Source organism: Magallana gigas, chromosome 7, assembly GCF_963853765.1.
Source record: "Magallana gigas chromosome 7, xbMagGiga1.1, whole genome shotgun sequence".
In the NCBI taxonomy this organism is placed as follows: Eukaryota; Metazoa; Mollusca; class Bivalvia; order Ostreida; family Ostreidae; genus Magallana; species Magallana gigas.
Window position 1 is genome coordinate 36703156 of NC_088859.1, and position 20255 is coordinate 36723410.

A 20255-nucleotide genomic window follows, 5' to 3' on the forward strand; every position below is an offset into this window, starting at 1 on the left:
CTGGGGGTGTTATTTGGACCAAAATATTAATATAGCGGTCACATGACATGCAAGAAAGTGTTGATAAAGCTTCCAGTTTCCACCTAAATTACTTCATAAGATTAAAAATGGATCTGAAAAATACACATACAATTCGACGAAATAATAAATCTTAGCACACTTTCGCTCCAAATATCTTTCCAAAAAGATGACATATAATTATTCGTAATACAGTAGATGCTGTGTTAGTGTAAACATTAGTCTAGTTTATCAGAATGTTTTGGCCGCCCATTCAATATCAAGGGATTTACACCTTGTAAGCATTTAACCCCCTTAATTAGGAAGTGATTACGTTTTCGTGACTTTGCGAACAATCTCTTAACCTGCATACCCTGACTTAGATTACGAAAGTTTGAGAACTAGGTCCTCCATTTTTTGCTATTCATCATCAATCATAAAACATGGTCCTCTCGGTGTAAACTGTTATACAACGCCACAATAACACATGTACCGATAAGGCCAGTTTCAGTGACAATGTTTTGGATTCTACTTTGTTTGACCATAACGTCTGTGTCGGGTAGCTGGACAAACCAGGGTAAGAAAATTATTAACATATTTTCATTCCAAACATTTTTTTTTGTCTTGAATCGAGTTTAAATTGTATGTCAAATATAACTTGATATGCTTCCATAAGAAAAGTTTTTAATGGCAATTTCTATTATCTTATTCCATGTGCTTTTTATCATATTTTAGAAATTATTAATTGGTATTTTTTGGTTGGCAAATTGCCTTGTATTGATACATTAAAAATGCCTAAACGATGAAATGTTACATGTATAATAATAGTATATATATATAATATGTGTTATAAATAGTTCATAGATTTGATAAGATTGCGAGAAGTTGGTATACGAAATTTCCAAAATTGGGTTATGTTATACAGAAAATGACCAAGGACTACCTGCGTTGCCTAAATATAGACGTGCATGACCTTAATTTAATATTTATCTAATGCTTTAGTCCGGATTAAGATGATGTATGATTTTAGTCTGGATTAAGATGATGTATGATTTTCAAACATAGAAACATGGGCAAAACAAGGTACTTATAAATTAAAAGACAGCGTTTTTAAACCTCAAAGGTTCGTGGCAACTGGGAAAGGCCGTGGGGACGGGCGACGACCCCCCCCCCTTTTTTTTGCATTTTTGTGTGCAAATCTACCTTTTACTCAAGTGACATACATAAAAGCTTATTCAAAAGCAAACTAGGATATCAATTCTTTTGTAAATTGGAATGTATATAGATATATCGAAATGCAGACTGATATAAATCAAAATAAGAGGGTTGTTGATAGTGTAGCACTCCTTGTCACAATCATTTTCTTCCCTGGGGAGGGGGGAAGATTTCGAGCTCGAGTTTTGAGAAAGAGGGTTTTTTTCCAAGACTTTTGGGGATAGTCTCTCACCCACCAACTTGCTTCTGTGATCACGTGACTGCATGGGAGAATGTCAGTATATGGGTCAATGACACAGCCTTCAGTATTCGGCCATACATGTATATCGAACACACAAACCGGTCAGATCTCGCAGTGGAATCGGTCATACAAAATCATGTATATAGTAAACACAAAGCGGTCATGTCTCACAGTGGAATCGGTTATACAAAATCATGTATACAGTAAACACAAACCGGTCAGATCTTAAAGTGGAATCGGTCATACATGTAAATAGTAAACACACACCGGTCAAGTCTCACACTCGTTTTTATTGATTAAACCGTAATCTTTTTTTAAAAATATTTTTTCAAAGTTTGTTTCTAGACAAGCAACCTCAACTGCTTTTTGGCAGTGTGGGTGGGGGTAAATAAAAAGATATGTAAACTTGTTGGTGTATTACCTCATCGAATGACCCCAGAATTTATCTCGAAACTAAAGGCTTTCAAAGTTTTCAAAACATTATACCTTAAGAAGGTTACATCTACTATTTCATGATGTTTTTTATTCAATTTTTAATTTGCTTTAATTATATGTTAGTGATAATTACTGTAATAAAACAATGTAATTTTCTTTTACTTTGAGAAAGTTGTAGTATAATTTGCAGCCCTGCTCTCTGCTTGTATTAAAACACTTTTTTGTAAATGCACGGAGTATCTCTAAAATCTAGTACCCGATATTCGGAGAGCTATTTTTATTTCGTAAATGAGAACGCGTCGCCATCAATGGTCTTTTTTTTTCTTCATAAAACTGTGCATTATGGCTGTCAAATTTCCACCGCGGTCATAATTATTGTAATAAAACAATGTAATTTTCTTTAACTTTTATAAAGTTGTAGTATAATTTGCAGCCCTGCTCTCTGCTTGTATTAAAACACTTTTTTGTAAATGCACGAAGTATCTCTAAAATCTAGTACCCGATATTCGGAGAGCTATTTTTATTTCGTAAATGAGAACGCGTCGCCACAAATCAATGGTCTTTTTCCCCCATAAAACTGAGCATTATGGCTGTCAAATTTCCACCGCGGTCAATTAAGAAACAATGTACACTGTAAGCTTATAAAAACGTCAGTTAATGAAATCATTATAATAAAAGCAGCAAAAATAATCAGGAGATCATAGATCAACGTCTACTATGAATTTTTTTATACAAATGCAGATAACACAATTATATATTATCGCTCTCTCTCTTTCTTTCATTCTCTCCCTCATACAAACATATTTTTTATCATTTTTATTTATTCGTGAAAACGTTCTCTATATCTAGATGTTGCCATCAACATCAACCATCCATTTGCCTACATTGGTGACGGCGGAATCAGAATACGATGTGAGGCAATTGGCACAAAAATCAGGAAGGCAGAGTGGATGACGATTCTACTGGAGGGACATTTCTACGAGAGACCTTTGGTTAACATGGTGAGGACCCCAAACAATAGCCACACCTTTGAGTGGGGGGATGAGTTCAACGTTACCGATCTACAGCAGAGGATGGCGGTGAACGGAAGCTTGGAGGGTCTTGCGTTCTTGGTATTGGACATTTATTCCGCTAAAATTGAAGATGGTGGAAGATATACGTGTAATTATGGAGGTTTGGATGCCAACAACCATATGCTAGAGTTTCACGAATCGGAGGATTTCTTTGTACAGTGTAGGTAGACATTTTTCGTAAATAGGTCGACGAATTAAGCATTCTTTGTAAAGAACAGGATAACTTGTAACTGAATTGCATCAAATGTTCAAGAAAATATTTTTTGATTTTTTAGACCATATCATTCAAAGCAATATAACTGGTGCTCTATCATTAAACAAAGGTAAGTTGTTCTATGTTAACAGTGTAATCTTCAAAAGACCAAATGTACATTTTCAGTACGAATTCCATTACTTTCAATGGCACTATTTGCAGATGTGGTTATTACCATAAACATGCTATCGGCTTACATTGGTGAATCTGGGCTTCGTGTAAGATGCGAATCGCCAGGCAATGTGATCAAAAAGCCAGAATGGATATCAATAATGATCGAGGGTCACATGTACCAGCGACCAATGGCCTACATGTTCAAAGCTCTAAACAGCACAAAAAGCACGTTCGAATGGAGCGAAGAATTCAACATTACGGATCTAGATAATCGAATTGCCTATTCAGGAGATTTGCTGAGTCACAACTCCTACATGGAACTAGAGTTTAAAGAAATAAAATGTGAGGACGGCGGTCGCTACACGTGCCTATTCAACGGTTTGAACTCGAATGGAAACGTGACCCAATATATCAGCTCAGGCGATTTTGTAGTCAAATGTGAGTGTTATTAAACGTGTATTGACAAACCTTCTCTATATAAATCAGGTCTATTAATCATACGTTCTGTTCATGTAGAATCAATATGTTATAGGGTTTTTTGCTATAGTTTCTTTTTTGGTCCAGTTTTAACTCGCAGCTGTTAATATATATCGACTCACGTTTCAAAGGCCATTGGATACCATAAATGTTACAGTTAATCTGCATTGCAACATGCTGTATAGATTTGATTCTTTACTTTTGTAGCCTTAAATGGAAAACCATCCATTAAGGACAACAAAGGCCAACTAATTCCCAATAACACTGTATACCATATAAATCCGGGTAAAAACCTTTATTTCAACTGTGAAGGGATAACTGGAAAACCAAAGATACCCATCATATGGACAGAATCCAACGGAACAACAGAGAGAGTGTTAAAGGGGAAAGATGGGGTGACACCAGGTACTTGTTCAAAACTGACTTTTCACATTACATGCGCGGATCTGGGGTTTGGGCAGGGGCTGTTTAGACTCCCCTGAAAAAAATTCTTTAGCCGCGCATAAAATAAAAAGACTATTTGCTTAGAATCGTGTATTACCGTTTTTTATATTGCATTGTAAATTTGACTTATAAAACCATCATTTTCTTTGACAGAGATGGATAGCATTCCTAATGATGATCTCTGCAGATTTCATTCCACAGTCCATCTGTATTTCACAATGCCTAATACCAGTATTCCCGTAACACTCGCTTGCAAAATAGCGTTTGCAATTACTCAGATTCAATTAGTGCCAACGGGTTATCATACCCAAGCACCTCATATCACCCAAAAACCAACAACATCACAACCTACGTCCACTACACCAACAACTTCAACACTTAAAAGAACGACAACAATAACAACCACAATAATGCCACCTTCTACAAAAACAACAAGACCTCAAACAACAATTTTGGCCACAACAACAACTACTACTCAAACAACTTCAACGACTTCTCCACCATCAACGACTGCTCCAACAACAATAATGACTAATCCAACAACAACATCAACAACTACTACTTCTCCAACAACGACTAATCCAACAACTACGACTAATCCAACAACAACACCAACAACAACTACTACAGTTCCAACAACTACTGCTCCAACAACACAACCAACAACTAACAATCCAACAACAACCACAACTAATCCAACAACTACGACTTATCCAACAACAACACCAATAACAACTACTACAATTCCAACAACTACTGCTCCAACAACACCACCAACAACTTCCTCTCTAACAACAACGACCAATCCAACAACATCGAACACTCAAACAACGAATTCTCCAACAACAACAAAGACAACAACCACTACAACACCAACAACAAACACTACTACTCCATCAACAATAAAGAATTCTTCACAGACAACACTGACATCTATACCAACAAAAGCATCTCAGAAGGTTCCATCAAAATCCCAAACAAATACTTCAACATCAGTTACTAACAAACTTCCAACTCTGATACATACAACAGACCCGACAACCCCGTTAAAATTGGTCCCAGGCAGCAATCCAGCTGCATCAATATCCCATGCATCAAATTCCACCCATCATAAAATGAGAGACTTGGAAGGAAAAGCACCTTTACTGAACATACTGTCAGCCAAGTCAAAGAAGTAACAGGTCCTCCAGCATTAAAAGGGGGTTATTCTGTAAGAAATTAGATGGAACAGTTTTCTGTCAGTCTTAGTTTGTTTGTTGATGGTCCTAACATTCTCATCCACCTACAAGTTATAGTGAGATTATGTTACTTGACTATGTAATAAATCTACCACATATTCAATGTCATATATTTTTTTCTTTTCCAGGGAGTCCATGTTTTGAAGAAACAGAAAACAGAAAGACACAATGAATGAAAATTGTCACAGAAGCAGTTTAGATGAAAGTTAACTTAATGAAATTTATCTATTTAATTTTCAATTAACTTATCCCATTATTTTCATGACAATTCATGATAATGGACTTATAATGATAATGCATATTTCAATCAATGGATTAAATCTTCTTAGTGAGAATTTTTCCTTCCTTTCAAAGTGTAAGAAAAAACAACAGAATTTTTCACTATTTCAAAATGTTTATCTATTGTAAAAATACAAAAAACAAAAAAAAAAACAGAAAGGGTAAAATTATAAATAAAATATCAAAAGAAATTTTGCAACTCTTTGAATCTCTTCTATAAATATTATGCATACACAGCTATATTATTGCCTGCTTTAAAAAAATGCATGTTCGTGTACAACAAACTTGTTACTAAATTAATAAAGTATTTGTCTACAAAACCAACAAAAATCCCTTGTAAATACCTAAATTTGTGTAGAAAGTATGTGATCAAAGCCACATTCTGTATTTATTCATTACTAAGAAAATGTCAGAGATAGGAACTGTAAGTGGATTCCCTTTGATTGTTGACCTCCATGTTTTTACAAAAGTCATCAGTAAGCGGTATACAGTTAAAGTACTGACACCCAGGACAGTCGTACAAAGGCAATACATAAAACAACACCACAAGAATGATAAACAAGAAAATGGCCCCTCCCAGGGATAAAATAATTCCGATGATCTTTCTCCGTCTGTCAAACTCCCCGAAGGACACATACGGGAGTAGTGAAAATGCCAGCAGGAATCCGAACAGGAAACCACACACATGGGCCCAGTTGTCAATCCAGGGGAGCAAGCCAAGAATGAATAAGAAAGCAATAAAGCCTCCGATTTTCAGGATGGCTAGACATGGTCTCTTTAACATCTGAATGCTCTGTAGGACCTCCACTAACAGACAGGCCAGGATTCCAAACTGGCAGCCAGCGGGTCCAACCTTTAAAACATAAAAAAGATAATCAGTATTTTTACTGCAAATAAAGTGTTCTTACATGTAATATCAGAATCAACAATACACCAATAGGATTTATTTTAAGTGAAAACAATATGCAATTTTAAATTTAAAAAAATCACCTCAACATGATAAGGAAGGAAAATGGAGCTGGCCAAATTCCCTGCTACTCCACTTCCTAGGTAAATAATGGCCAATCTTATACAGCCAGTCAGCTTCTCGATGTCCCTCATAACGAGGAACTGGAAACCAATTGTAATTACAAGATGGAATAATCTGAAATATAACAGTCTTATTTATACATATTTTACAGCTACTTTGAATAACAATTGTTCAATAAACAAAAAAAAATAATATAGGGTTCAAATGTTTGTTCAATTCAAAATTCAAAATATGACATATCCAATAATAACAAATTGAGGTGATCCAAACACTTACCCTCCATGTAAAAATAGAGAAGTCCACAATCTATAAAACTGGTCTGGATTATTTTCATCTGCAAAGTCCATCATTCCACAGATTTGTCCCAAGCAGTTGACCTGCAAAATATAATGTAAATCAATAGCATTCTTTGAGAGATATTTTGAAGCATCTAAAACACAGTGTACAATCGCATGCAAAAGCAAACAAAAATATAAACGTTAACACTTTTTTTTACCTGAGAGCAGAGATATTTGTCTTCATGGTAGTACCCTTTAATGAAGTTGCAGTGCTCCCTGGTGGTGATCATGCACTCTCCTTGGATGCCATGACAACATGGACGTCCCGTAATGTCACAACTCATGTGTCTATCTATTTTGGAGGAAACATTGGACACAGGTTTTCCAGTGTCTTCACAATACTGCAGAAAAAAAGGCAATTCAGCATTTAATGAAAATGAAATACAGTAACTGCTACTTCATAGAAATTACAAAACTTAAGATTTAAGGAAAATGCATACAACAGTAAAATCAAGCAGGTTGCTTGTTGCTGTGTTTAATTTTGAGCACTTACCGGCCATTTAGTAATGTCTGATTTATCCCACTCAAAGGGGGCTACAGATGCTGGCTTATTACAATACCTGAAAAAATTATTCACATGATGTAAATACACATGTGCTGATATATTTGATTTAACTAATTCAATTTTACTTACACAACATATTCTTTTGAAATACAGTTCAGTAGTTATTTTTCTGTACTACAATTGAGTCTAACATTTTTAGTACACATAAAGTTTTACTTACTTGGGGTCCTGACCACATACAGAGCCTGCAGTAAACCCATTGTTGGTGGCAGCAGTAGTAGCATTGTACTTGTTAAATGTTGACAGCACAGTCTACAAGAAATAACAAAAATACTGATCAAAATTTAACAGATTGAGCAACAATTCATTATTCTAATGCTAGAATGTTGAATAAATTTTATTAAATAAGGTAATGTCATTAACAATTTTAGAGATAAGTGTTACTAAATTGTTATCATATCGAACATTACTTCACAGGAAACTGATTAAACAGTATTTTTAATACTTCATTTTTACAGTAGCATCTATATATAATATATATATATATATAAATGCAAGTGTGTTCAAAGGGGCACAACTCACACTACATTTGGTTTTGACAGACTGTACACATCCTGATCCGTCGTCCCTGATACAGCATGCCGATTCTTTCTCCTCAGCTCTATCCTTGTAGATTCCTTCCCATATGTTGTCATCTCTTCTCATGCATGGAGAATACTTAGCCCCTAAGTGTATCAAGTCAGCCTACAAACAAACATAAGCAGTACTCTATTTTATTCTTATCCCAAGAATCAGTACATTGGCGGATCCAGAGGGGGGGTTCCGGGGGTCGGAACCCCCCCTTTCTCTGAGACATATGTTTTTTTTGAAAACTTGTAATGCCTATTTAAAGGCAATTTTTCCCATTTATACCATAAATACTTTAATTATTTCAAATAAATGCTTTTAAAATTGCTCATCTAAAGAATTTCTTATGCGGGTTATGCTATTTTTCTGGAATGCTAGCTGCCTTAATACCTGAATCACAAACGAAGCCTTCCCAACCCCCCCAACCCCCCATGAATCGGAAATTACGTTACAAAAATACCGTGTAAGGGGTTTATATGTAAACCATTATGTAAATGCACAACTTTTCACAACTTTCTTGAATATGATCGCATCTGTACTAGTGCCGGGTGATGTTGCGCACCCATTACAGAGGTCACATCAAGTTCCCTGGGACGACTATTGCTTGTACCATTGTATTACACATGTACAATCTATTCAGCACATTAAGTATCCCCATTTTTTGTCATATCCTATCATTTAGACCTTTATTTAAGAAGGCAATCAATAGAAATCAAAATCGATAAATAGTTTAGAATTTAAACATCAAAGACACAAAAAAATTACCAAAAAATTTATATTTATAATAGCTTGTCGTAATAAGTCTGAATCATTTTTTTTTTTGTTTTTAGTGTTTCTTTCTATTAAGCATAAACGTACGTTCTCATTGCTGGAGACTTGTTTTTTTTTCTAAGGCTAGAAATTGTGCAAATCGTCCTTACCTAACCCAAAACGCTTAATAAATGCAGTGCACTCTGATATTAAGATAGGTATGAAATACATGTAGATATTGACGAGATAACTGTTAATTAAATTTACGCATGGAAAACGTTCAAAAGGCCTTGTTTGTTGAAAAATAATGAATTTTGCACGTATTGATTATCATTAATTGGAACCCCCCCTTTTCCAAATTGCTGGATCCGCCTCTGCAGTATAATGCAGTTGTCTCATAATTAAGTTATTGTGTTCCTGTTCTTCAAGTTTAGTAACATAATATGCATAAGTTAAATGTAATTTATCAAAAATACTGTGTAAAAGAAATATTCTAATAATACAGACATTTTTAGCGTGAGTGAATAATACAATTTTTACACACCTGTTTAGGTCCAATCCACAAATTATCCTTTTCAGTATATTTCACTGTCTCAAAGGCCAAATTTGGTTTTAATACCTGTCAAAGAGAATACATATTCCATATAGGTAAGGCAACTACAAGTAGATGATTCAATCAACCTGTAATAACTGGTTGTCAGCCAGCTGGCATTTCTTAAATTTAATAACTTAGTAAACATTTGGAGCATACATGCACCTGTATTTGCTAACTTACAATCTTTCTGGTCTCTGTCTCTGAAACTCCAATTGGAGCAATGCCATAAACAGCCACGGACACAATGAAGATCAGGGTCTGTACAAAGGTCACCCAGTACGTAAAGTATGGCCTGTAAACAGAGAATATAGATTAAGTATACACTGGCAGGAATGTGAACCTTACAACTCTTCCACATGGAATGAAGACACAGATTCATGTTGAAAAAGGACTAATTCTTTTACTTTAACAATATTTAACATGCAAAGTTACAAAATGAATATTGTGCAGTGAATATGTACCTATGGTCATCAATGCTGTCAATTTGGGTCTTCACATATGAATTCATTCTCTCACTCCTGTAGCTCCTGTTGAAAAGTCGACCCACAAATCCCATTCCTACTTCACGTTTGTCATTGGCTGTAATTGAGTTCACGACCTCTGGTTCCATCCTACTGAGTCCAAACTCTCCATCCTCATATCCTGATGGCCTACCTTTAGGTTGAGTCCTACTTTTACCCCATCCACCTCTAGGGCTAAAAAACAATACATTTTCATTCTCTGACATTTGTAAATTTGAATTCAAAAGTTATCCTGTAATAATATATCTCTTTTATAACAGAAATTAAATTTGCTAACAGTTCATATTCTCCTTCCTCTCCAATGCTAGTCATCTTATGAAAAGGCTTCTCTGGTGGTGCTATTGGTTCGTCGTAGAAAACATCATCCACCAAGCTAAATGCATCTTCATGTTGCTATTAATAAAGAGACGTATTTTGAGCTATTAATACACATCCAAATATATGTACTCGATACCCTGTCTTGTATTTTTTTTTATCATTGTTCACAAAAAAAATATAACTTTTATACACATATGTAAGATATAGTAAGAAATATTCTTTAGCGCAATTTAAACCAAGTCTCTCACATGATAATTGATACTAGCTGAGAGATCATCCGGGTAGTCCCCTGTGTAACTTCCAGGTCCAAAACTTTTCTGCTGGGGCTTCTTTCTTAGCTTGTTTCTCATTCCCTTGTATATCAAAAACAATCACCCATTAAAAATGAAATCAAATAGACAATATTCATAAAATTATTTAAATACAATTAATATCCTTTGATCCATGTCCTTATCATCACTACATAAAATCATGTAAATGAACACTAATTATATTAAAATAAAAAAAATAATTTGAATTTTCAGTTCACTGAGCCAAATTAAGTTCCTTTCATTTAATAAAATCCAAAACTCTTTTTGAAATAAATGTATTGTACTCACAGCCACAGTCAAGATGCCTTTGACAGTCATCTTGGCAACAGATTCTTTTCTGAGTCTCTTAGAGGGTCTATTGACTCTGGCATAAGTGCTGGTGCTTGACAGGGGAGTAGTTCTTCTGGATCCTGGCATTCTGTATGGATCATGGATGTATTTGATGGTTGAGTTATCCAGTTCATCTTTCAGTCCTAAATCCCTTTTTTCCAGCTCTTCTGGTTTGATTTGCTTTTTGTAATAGTGGAGTCTTCTGTTTCTCCATCTTTCCTGGTGAATTTTGGACTTTTCTTCATCGTCTTCAATACCAAAGAAGCTTGCAACACTGCTTCGGATTTTTCTATAAGGATTAAACACTAATACAAGTTAAAATAAAATCATCATTAGCCAACTTTGTTTAAATGTCTGCTGAACTTTTAATAATTTGTAAAATAGTTATTATCTGTATTCACCGATTAAGACTTGAATCTGATTCTAAGAAACATGATAAGACACAAGCAAAAGTATTGCATTATTAAATTTTGTCAATTGTGTGTTTTTTGCAACATCAAAAAACTTTATTAGTCTAACTTCCTAACGATGCAGGCACATATAGCTGACAAATGTATATAACCCTTTCAACAAGTTAAACTTGAATAAAATGTACCTAGCAACACTTTTCTTTTCCTTTGATTCTCCACTCGCAGGTGAACTTGCTGTTGTCATTTTTGACGCTTGCCTGTCGATGGCCTTGTGGCTCATGGTTGTCTACAGGTAAACAAATGCTTATATCATTAAAACATGCATTCATTTTTTTTCTTTTTGTTTTGCCGAAACGAAAATAGTACACAAAACTATACTTTTAATTTTTGTTTACTATTTTTGAGAGTGATAGAGAGTTATTTCATCGAAAGATGTCTAAGCAAATAAAGATCGCTGAGACTCAGTTTGGACAAGTTGCAAATATTTCAGCAGTCTGTCCTTGAATCCAGTTTGCTCTATCAAACTGCATACAGTGAAGTTAAAATCTATAGCTTAAATAATATATTGATTTGTTTTTATATGATACATTTCTAAAAATAAGTTTATTTTACCTTTGTAATAGACCTTTTTGTGGAGTTCTCAGATTTCTGTTTATTTTCCGAGTCAATGGCGACAAACCGGAAAAGCACCTGTTAAACTTTCGCAATTCCGAGCCCGATGTAATAAATTCACAAACCTAACAAATGAAATATGCTATTTTTTTCTAAATTTTCAAATTTGAAAAAAAAAATCAATCAAACAAACTCAAATAAAAAAGCACAAAAAACTAGACAATGATAACGTTAGGATTCACATACCACAGGTGCTTGAGGACAGGGTTTACCCCCCCCCCCTTCCACCCCACCCCAAATATATAGACCCTCGCCCCGGAACTTTATTATTTTTTTTTTTTTTATTAATTTATCCTTTTATGATATTATTCTAATCTAATTTATTCATGCATTGCCTGATTTTTTAAAAATATTTGTTTTATGTAATTTTGTGTCATATACATTTGTACATGTATTTATTAATCATATATTATACTGGGATGTAAAATCGCTCATCTACCACACTGATATAATACAAAAACAATTCAAATTATTGAATTATATCGTTTAGGAAACTTATTTTGCCAACAGGAATTACTAGATACATGTACATGTATTATCTTACTGTATGAATATTAAGAAAGATAAATATCTCACTTCACAGTTGAGATGCATCGATCAGTAACCAAATTGTCTATAAAATCAATCGTTTAGCTGTCGACTATTTGTGTCAAAAAATAGCCTCTCATTTGATATATTCGAATTTTTAAGAAATTGCGACTTAGTCGGCTGAAAAAAAAATCCACTTTTAAAAATTGGTACAATTCCCTGTTTTTTTCCTGTTAGGAAAGGGGTTATCAAGATATTGTCGTTTCCAACGGGGGCATATTATAATAATATTAAACATACATGTATGAAAGTGTGCTATCCGCAGAACATTGATGATACATGTATTTTTAAAGTTACAAGAAACATGCATGTATCTTTAAACTCCCCCAAATGAATTTTCAAAGTAAAAAAATATTCTTGATAACCAAATTCTAGATATGCATGTAGAATTTGGACAAAACACAAATAAATTAAAATATACTCAACATTTTTTGTTATATTATTTGATTTTAAAACGAAAATAATATATGTTGGCTTTAGCATTGTTAATGCATAATGACACCCACTTTATCGTATCATTCAGTTTCTCGATGATACGGTACGTTGAATCTTTCAATCATGAATTGATAACAAAACAGCTTTCCTCGATTTGCAGTTTTCACATGTAGTAAAATATAATATTTACAAACATTTTAATATGTATACTGGCTATGTCAGAATGTATCGGAAAGAGATATACCGGAATAATTCTATGCAAATGCAAATAACTACAAAGGTTTAATTTCCCTGTATTTTTTATAGGCAAAAGGTACAATGTACATGTGTGCGCTTGGGGAAGGGCAGGTGGGGGGGGGGGGGGTCATAGTTTGCTCATCGTTCAAAATTTGAAAATTCGCACGAAATCAACACAGAATGTAGCAAGTATGTTTCTCTTCTTTAATATAAAAACATATAACAGTCTGACCAAAAATCGCAAGATACGTGAATTCATTAAAACGGTAAATTCGGTACCAAGAGCGGTAAATACATAAATTCTCATTTCGTAAATTTATAAGGACTAAATGCTTTAAACATTTATTATGTATTTTCAAGCAATAAATTTGCATTTCGAGAGATTTCTTAATTACATAGATCAAAGTTCAAAACTTGACTCTGTAATCTATTCATGTTTGTATGATTATGGCAGATTCAAGTTATTGCATGTTATTGAAAGGAACGCGAATCAACAACCTGAACATGCATATTCTAAGACTACAATTTTTTCTAAAAAATATTTTTATTTTAAAAGTCAAATAATATTATTATCTTGAGTATACTTTTATGTGTAAAATCATTTGGGTGATATATGTACACCATTATCGTTAAAAGTTAAATCCTTCCTTCAGCCATAAAGACCCATAGAGCCGGTGTTTCCCCCTTAGTTTCCATAGTGCTAATTATAAACCCCCCAGTGTAAGCCAGTACATAATTCAGCTGGGTGGACCGGGATAATGTAGATAAACTGCCTTGTCTAAGGGTTCAATAAACAACAAGTAACCACTGTGGGGCCCGTACCAGCGACCTTTGGGTTACTGCCCTAATATTTATGACCACTTGGTCATGTGCCCCATGAACAGCATTATATTCTACTTGGAAGGAAATGGTAGAAACAAATATATTGTTTTATTTCATTTATTCCTTTAATTCAGATTCTTCAACCATAAAAGAAACTGGTTCATGTGAAATTACACATCAAATACTTTTGCAATGGAAGTAAGTGAAATCATGCAGATGCATTTTTAACAGTGGAAAAAGGTGTATTCTGATTGGATTATCATTCAAAAATCAAAAAAGCATACTTGTGTTAAATGGTATATTGATTTAGGAATGTATACTGCAACATACTCAATAGTTTATAAGAAAGTATCACAATAAAGCAAATATATCTTTCAAATAATTATAAAACTGCAACTCAACAAAACTTAAGTTACATTTTTCATGAAAAAATACTCATAACTATCTAGAGCAGTATATAACAATACAATGATATATGCCTTTAGACGTTGTTGATTTATGTACCGGTACATGTATGTTTGGGAATTTAAATACTGTATGTTTCTTAAACAATAACTTTGACCAGTTGTCCTGAATTTCACAAGGTTTTTTCAAAGCATAAAGGTCAGAGACACACCATACTAATAATTTATTCACCCCTTCCACTTATTTCCATGTATTGTACATTAATGACCCTGAAGTTGTTGAAGTTGTTGCAAACAAACAAAAAACCACAACTGAAGAGTTAATTATAAACAACAAATGACATTATAATTAATATCACCACAAATCAATGTATGAAGGTACTAGTACTAGCAATGTAGATTCCTTGATATTACTCACATGGAATTAATCTTTTTTTAGCATAATATGTTTAACATTAGTTATCATTTTAACCAAACATTAGCTAACGATTGCTGCATAATATGGGGAAGTGAATTTGAGATTTCTAAGTTTTATATGCAGCAGTTTTTGCTGAATTGGGATTTAACAGAATTCAAATAAAACAAGGAATCTACACTCAGTAACCTACAATTAAAATCTTAATTAACTTATCAACCATGTGCATGCATATAACGACTTCTTCATTCCCTTTTCTAAATTTTTTCTTACAAAAAAAATGATAGTACATGTAATTCACCTGAAATTGGTAAATAAATATTTATAATCACAATCAGTGGACATCATCAAAAATAAATTATAATTTTCATACTTCTCTTAAAGAAACATAATAACCTCTCTAATTCCATGAAAAATGGAAAAAAAAAAGACACACTATTTTTTAACGGGTAATTTTGTTTTGAAACCTTTTGAAGAATTCATTGGATTGACAGGATCTCGACTCTTCCAGTGAACACTGCCATTCTTCCTGATGTTTTGAATTGGTCCAGTTGAACCTTTCACCTGATTTTTCATTTTCTGCCAGTTTGGATTACAGTTCCTTGCTTCTTCTTTGCCTGCCTTCCTTTTCATTGTCCCATTAAACCGTTGTTGCTTCTCGGTGTCAATTCTATCATATATCCTTTTCAGTTTTTTGTTTTTCTTGGTTTTCTTCTGTGTTACAGTATTTCCATCAAAACCCTTGCAGTCATTAGAAGTCTGCTTTATACTACACAGATTAGTCAATGCATAGCTTTGTTTACCAAATGTGTTGGAGTTTTCCATCTTTTTCTTCTTTCTCTTGGACAATTCTTTTTCTGTCTCGAGTCTGTCATAAATCCTTTTCAGCTTTAGACTCTTCTTTTTCTTTCCTTTATTTGAAGAATCTTGAGGTGTACATTCTACAAAATGAATTTTTCTCCTTTTATTTAATTTCTAAAAGATAAAATTGATATTTAGATTTTAAGAAAATACCAGAATAACACTGCAAACTGATGAATATTCATGATTATAGCAGACCTTGGTTTCCTGGTTTGCTCTTTTTTGCCCTTTGCTGATATTGTTCCTCAAAATCTTTAAAACAATGTAGAAAAAGGATTTGTTAAAATGAGACAGAAGGAATGATGTTCCTTTTTTCTTTTTTTGGTTTTACGTAGCTCATATAAATAGTGCATGTGATTTTTCATTAATCTATTAAAGATGCAGCCATTAATTAATTCCAAAACAGTATACCATGTACAGAAAATCTAGCTAGAAGAAATCTTAGTTAACAAATGATTTGATATTGATTATTATACATTTCTTATTACATCGTTTTCACCATATTATATAAATTCGCCCTGCAAAAGAGCAGTGCACAGTTATTGCCAAGCAGTCTGTGGATGTAAGTACCTTGGTCAGGACCTCTCTTGTTGGAGACATTGACCCCTGGAAAGTCATAACTACTGATGAAAGGGTAGCTGGGGAAGCAGTGGTTCTCCATCCTCTCCTCCTCACACTCCTACAACAATCGCCACAGAATTCAGCTTATGTGTACATTTATAAATAATCATAAAAGTACATCTGTATCAATGGAAAACTTAAAGTAAAACTACAGTAATGTAAGGAATAGAAATACCGGTAATGACACATAAACACAAATACTGGTACATGTAGCAAGAGAACCTAAACTGTGAGTAAAACAGGATATCACAGAAGAGAAATTATGACTTATGGATTTCAAAAGTTTTTTTTACCTACTAACTAATCAGAAGACTACTTACAAATCCATAATGCCCCTTTTCTGCACAGTTGTAGCAGTGCTTCTTGCGGTTTTTCTTCTTTTTCCCTTTTCTTAAACTGTCACTGTCAGTCTGTCAAAGTTTACAACCAACTTTAAAAACTTACAAAATAGTTTTTTAACTACTGGTATATTAATGCACTTACCATATTACATTTTTATTTTAAATTTTATGAATGTATATATACATACTGTTAAATGATACTGTCGCCATTGCTCTGGGCAAGTCTGCAATGAAATTGTAATATTCTAATTATCATAAAGTTTATTGTTAAAATTTGATAAGGTAAACTGACAAATTTATTTTGGTTATTGTCTTGCTTCCCCTTGTAAATTTTCATTATATCAATTGGGAAAAAAATTGTCATACATTATAAATTTTCTTTCAGCAAAAAACAATTTCATATACACTTGCACAAAAAAACATTACCTTTTTGTTGTGTCCTTGCATGCCACAACGAAAACAAGGGTGCCATTTTGAAAAAGATGGTTCGGTGCAGTCCCTGGTCATGTGACCTGGACAGCCACACCTGAAACATCCCCGCTGATGACAGGTCCAGTGAAGGTGTCCAATGAAACCACACAGAATACATATCTTTAGCTGCCATTGAAATAAAAAAAATGTCAGTGACAAACAAATGAACAAAATACATGAACATATTGTCAATTTGGAGAAATTGCTTAGTACTAGCATTTGTAAACTGCACATGCCAGTAAACATAATGACCTTTTCAATTTGTAATGTGCTTTGCACTATACAGCTGACATGAATGTCATCAATCTCTACAATTTGAACCAAATTAAACAGTATTTCTATCTTATTTTAGTCACTCAAAAAAGAGTTATTTTAATGCTAAGATGTGTATATCATGTATATATCTTCTAGTTATTAAGATTTTTCAATGAATTTAATAACATTTATTTTCAATCTTACTTTTGGCTTAGAGCAGCTCCTTGCTACATGTCCATTTTGCTTACAGTTTTGACACGTTTCAAACTCTGAGCCATAGTAACGTCCCTTAGCATGGTGAGGGACTGCCCCATATCTGTCTGCATCAATTATATGCCATGTTTTCTGATGTTTGGCTGAAAATATACACAAGTATATTAGATAAACTGTAAATCCTTATCCATTCATATATATATATATATATATATATGATAATCTTCAGTAGTTTAATTTGATCCAATATCTGTTACTCAGGTATGTCATAAAATGATAATATTATTGGCAAGCTTTTGAATTATGAAAGAATTCTAAATGTCTTCATAGTACAGTTCTGCTTTATTTCTTACTTTTTTTGTGGGTGGGAAAAAAAAGAAAACCAGTACAAGAAATCTGAACAAAAGTGAATTGACCAAAAAGATGTATAGATCATATTATTTCAAAGGCTCTCACCAAAGTCATATTTCATGGAGAGCTTGGACTGGTGCTCTCTCTCAACATTTACATGTAGACCCTCCAAGTCTGAGAGTTCCTCATCTAACAACATGTCCTCACTGTCTACAGAGACATTCTCTGAATCACTATTAACAGTTACATGGTCACTCAGCAGTATAACACTATCCTCACTGTCCGATTCTATCTCTATCACAGATTCCTTAGAATCAGCCTGGACTCTACTGTTCCGTTCTTTAGACAACACTTCTGTTGCTTTTGAGTTTTCCTCTTCACTGCATTCCAAAGAGTCACACTCTATCATTACAGATTTACTAAGACCATCTAAACTTAAAAAGCTCTCTAGTCCTATAGCACTGTCTTCATGTAATGTACTTGCAGAATTAAATTTTCTAGATTTTTCAAAAACACCGTTATTCTCTTTTCTTCCAGATGAACATGTCTTTGGAGAGGAACATTTTGATTCCCCATTGTTAACACATTTAACATTGATGTCATATTGTTCATGAACGTTAGGGGTACTCTGTGGCTTTTCACAAAGATTGGTTTGAATTTCAGTAGGATCAGATTTATTTGACTGATAATGAATTTGAGAATACAAAGCAAACTCCAATTCTTCTAAATCTGATACATCATTTTCTTCCTCCTCACAATCCATCATACTGGCCTAACTTTCTCTTTAATATATGAATATCTAAAAAGAGAAAAATATATGTTTATATGAAACTGGTGTTGAAGTACCTAGTAAACATAATCTTCCATAGATTTAATGAATTTATAAATAAAGGCTTAATTTCCTGAAATAGTTGAGAATTGCTTATACCTATAATAATAATAAATAAATTGGTTGAAATACCTTTGTTATGTTAGTTTGAAAATATGTACACAATGTGACAATTTGCATATTTTGGTGTTTACAAGGTATGATAAACTCAATTTAATAACTTCCAAATTTAAATAAGTATGGTGCTGTAAGTACACATCATGGCCTCATGCGTCCTCCGGGGCACGGAGAGGATAAGTAAGTAAGTGTAAGTACACATGACACTATAAGATACCCAAGCAAGTGGGCACACTTCAAGTTCACTAATGCTTACATGTATTTCAAACATTCCATTTTCATTACATGTATACGGGTAGGCTAGCATTTATATATCTTACTGGCACCAAAAAAATATTTTTTGTGCTTTAATTCTCAAAATGAACTATACAAATTTACTTATTCATCAAAAACTCTTAAGAGTATCCAAAAGCTTCATTGTATAAGGCATATCTTTTGTTGTATGTGGTCATAAGAAAAAAAGATTAATGATATAAAATATTTCAGCTAATCAATTGTAGTAGGAACAAAATCATGTTTATTTATAGTCTGTCCAAAGATATTTATGCAGCATATTTTCTTAAATTATTTGAACTTATTTTTATTAAAAACAGCCCAGATGTGTTGTCTAAATATCTTGGGAGAGACTATAGACAGTTTTAAAAAAAAAATAGGTGATGATATCCTGAAGTGAATGAAGGGAATTTATAGCATAAGGGATATAATTATGACCATTTTACTATCCAATCTGTTGACAATAACTTCAGGTATCTGCTTTATTTGGTAAAAACTAAAATAGCTGACGGTTCGTATTTTTTAAGTGCCAATTGAATAAAATAGTATTTGTAAACAGCTGATGGTATATCTTCAACAATTTAAAAGCAGTCTATTCCGTTTTTAATGAACAGACCAATATTTAGAAAACAGTATTAAGAATGAGAAATGGTCTAATGAAATGGCTGGTGGTTTTGTCAGTTTCTCAATCAGCAAACTTAAACACTAAGAAAAACAAAACATACCAGTCAGTCAGGCCCATGCAATGTGCTCTTCAATGTCAATATGAATCATGACAACATGATTTCAGTTTGCTAAGGTCTAAACGTTTAGAAGACTACACAGTTTTTACACTCCTCGGGTATTTTT

General features: G+C 33.4%; 3 protein-coding genes across 3 annotated transcripts; 1 reads left to right on the forward strand and 2 right to left on the reverse strand.

The window, feature by feature from the left end:
• The first annotated feature begins 188 nt into the window (after positions 1-188).
• LOC105325435 (uncharacterized) lies at positions 189-5921 on the forward strand. Its single transcript, XM_011424992.4, has 7 exons — positions 189-574; positions 2738-3121; positions 3237-3284; positions 3377-3766; positions 4013-4210; positions 4403-5459; positions 5616-5921. The coding sequence occupies exons 1-6, from the start codon at positions 514-516 to the stop codon at positions 5425-5427; spliced, it is 2106 nt and encodes a 701-aa protein (XP_011423294.3). The 5' UTR covers positions 189-513; the 3' UTR covers positions 5428-5459; positions 5616-5921.
• LOC105325434 (inactive rhomboid protein 1) lies at positions 5867-12220 on the reverse strand. The gene is made up of 15 exons (XM_020065999.3): positions 12114-12220; positions 11687-11787; positions 11050-11380; positions 10699-10803; positions 10410-10525; positions 10073-10306; positions 9792-9903; positions 9561-9635; positions 8222-8383; positions 7860-7951; positions 7628-7694; positions 7293-7475; positions 7073-7173; positions 6757-6910; positions 5867-6619 (listed from the first exon to the last, which is right to left on the reverse strand). The coding sequence occupies exons 2-15, from the start codon at positions 11779-11781 to the stop codon at positions 6176-6178; spliced, it is 2271 nt and encodes a 756-aa protein (XP_019921558.2). The 5' UTR covers positions 11782-11787; positions 12114-12220; the 3' UTR covers positions 5867-6175.
• Positions 12221-14063: 1843 nt separating this feature from the next.
• Positions 14064-20236, reverse strand: LOC117684767 (zinc finger CCHC domain-containing protein 7). The gene is made up of 9 exons (XM_034458251.2): positions 20132-20236; positions 18293-18986; positions 17828-17979; positions 17324-17494; positions 17086-17121; positions 16877-16966; positions 16506-16614; positions 16134-16187; positions 14064-16015 (listed from the first exon to the last, which is right to left on the reverse strand). Exons 2-9 carry the CDS (start codon positions 18951-18953, stop codon positions 15510-15512), a joined length of 1779 nt encoding a protein of 592 aa, XP_034314142.2. The 5' UTR covers positions 18954-18986; positions 20132-20236; the 3' UTR covers positions 14064-15509.
• Between the last annotated feature and the right edge of the window lie 19 nt (positions 20237-20255).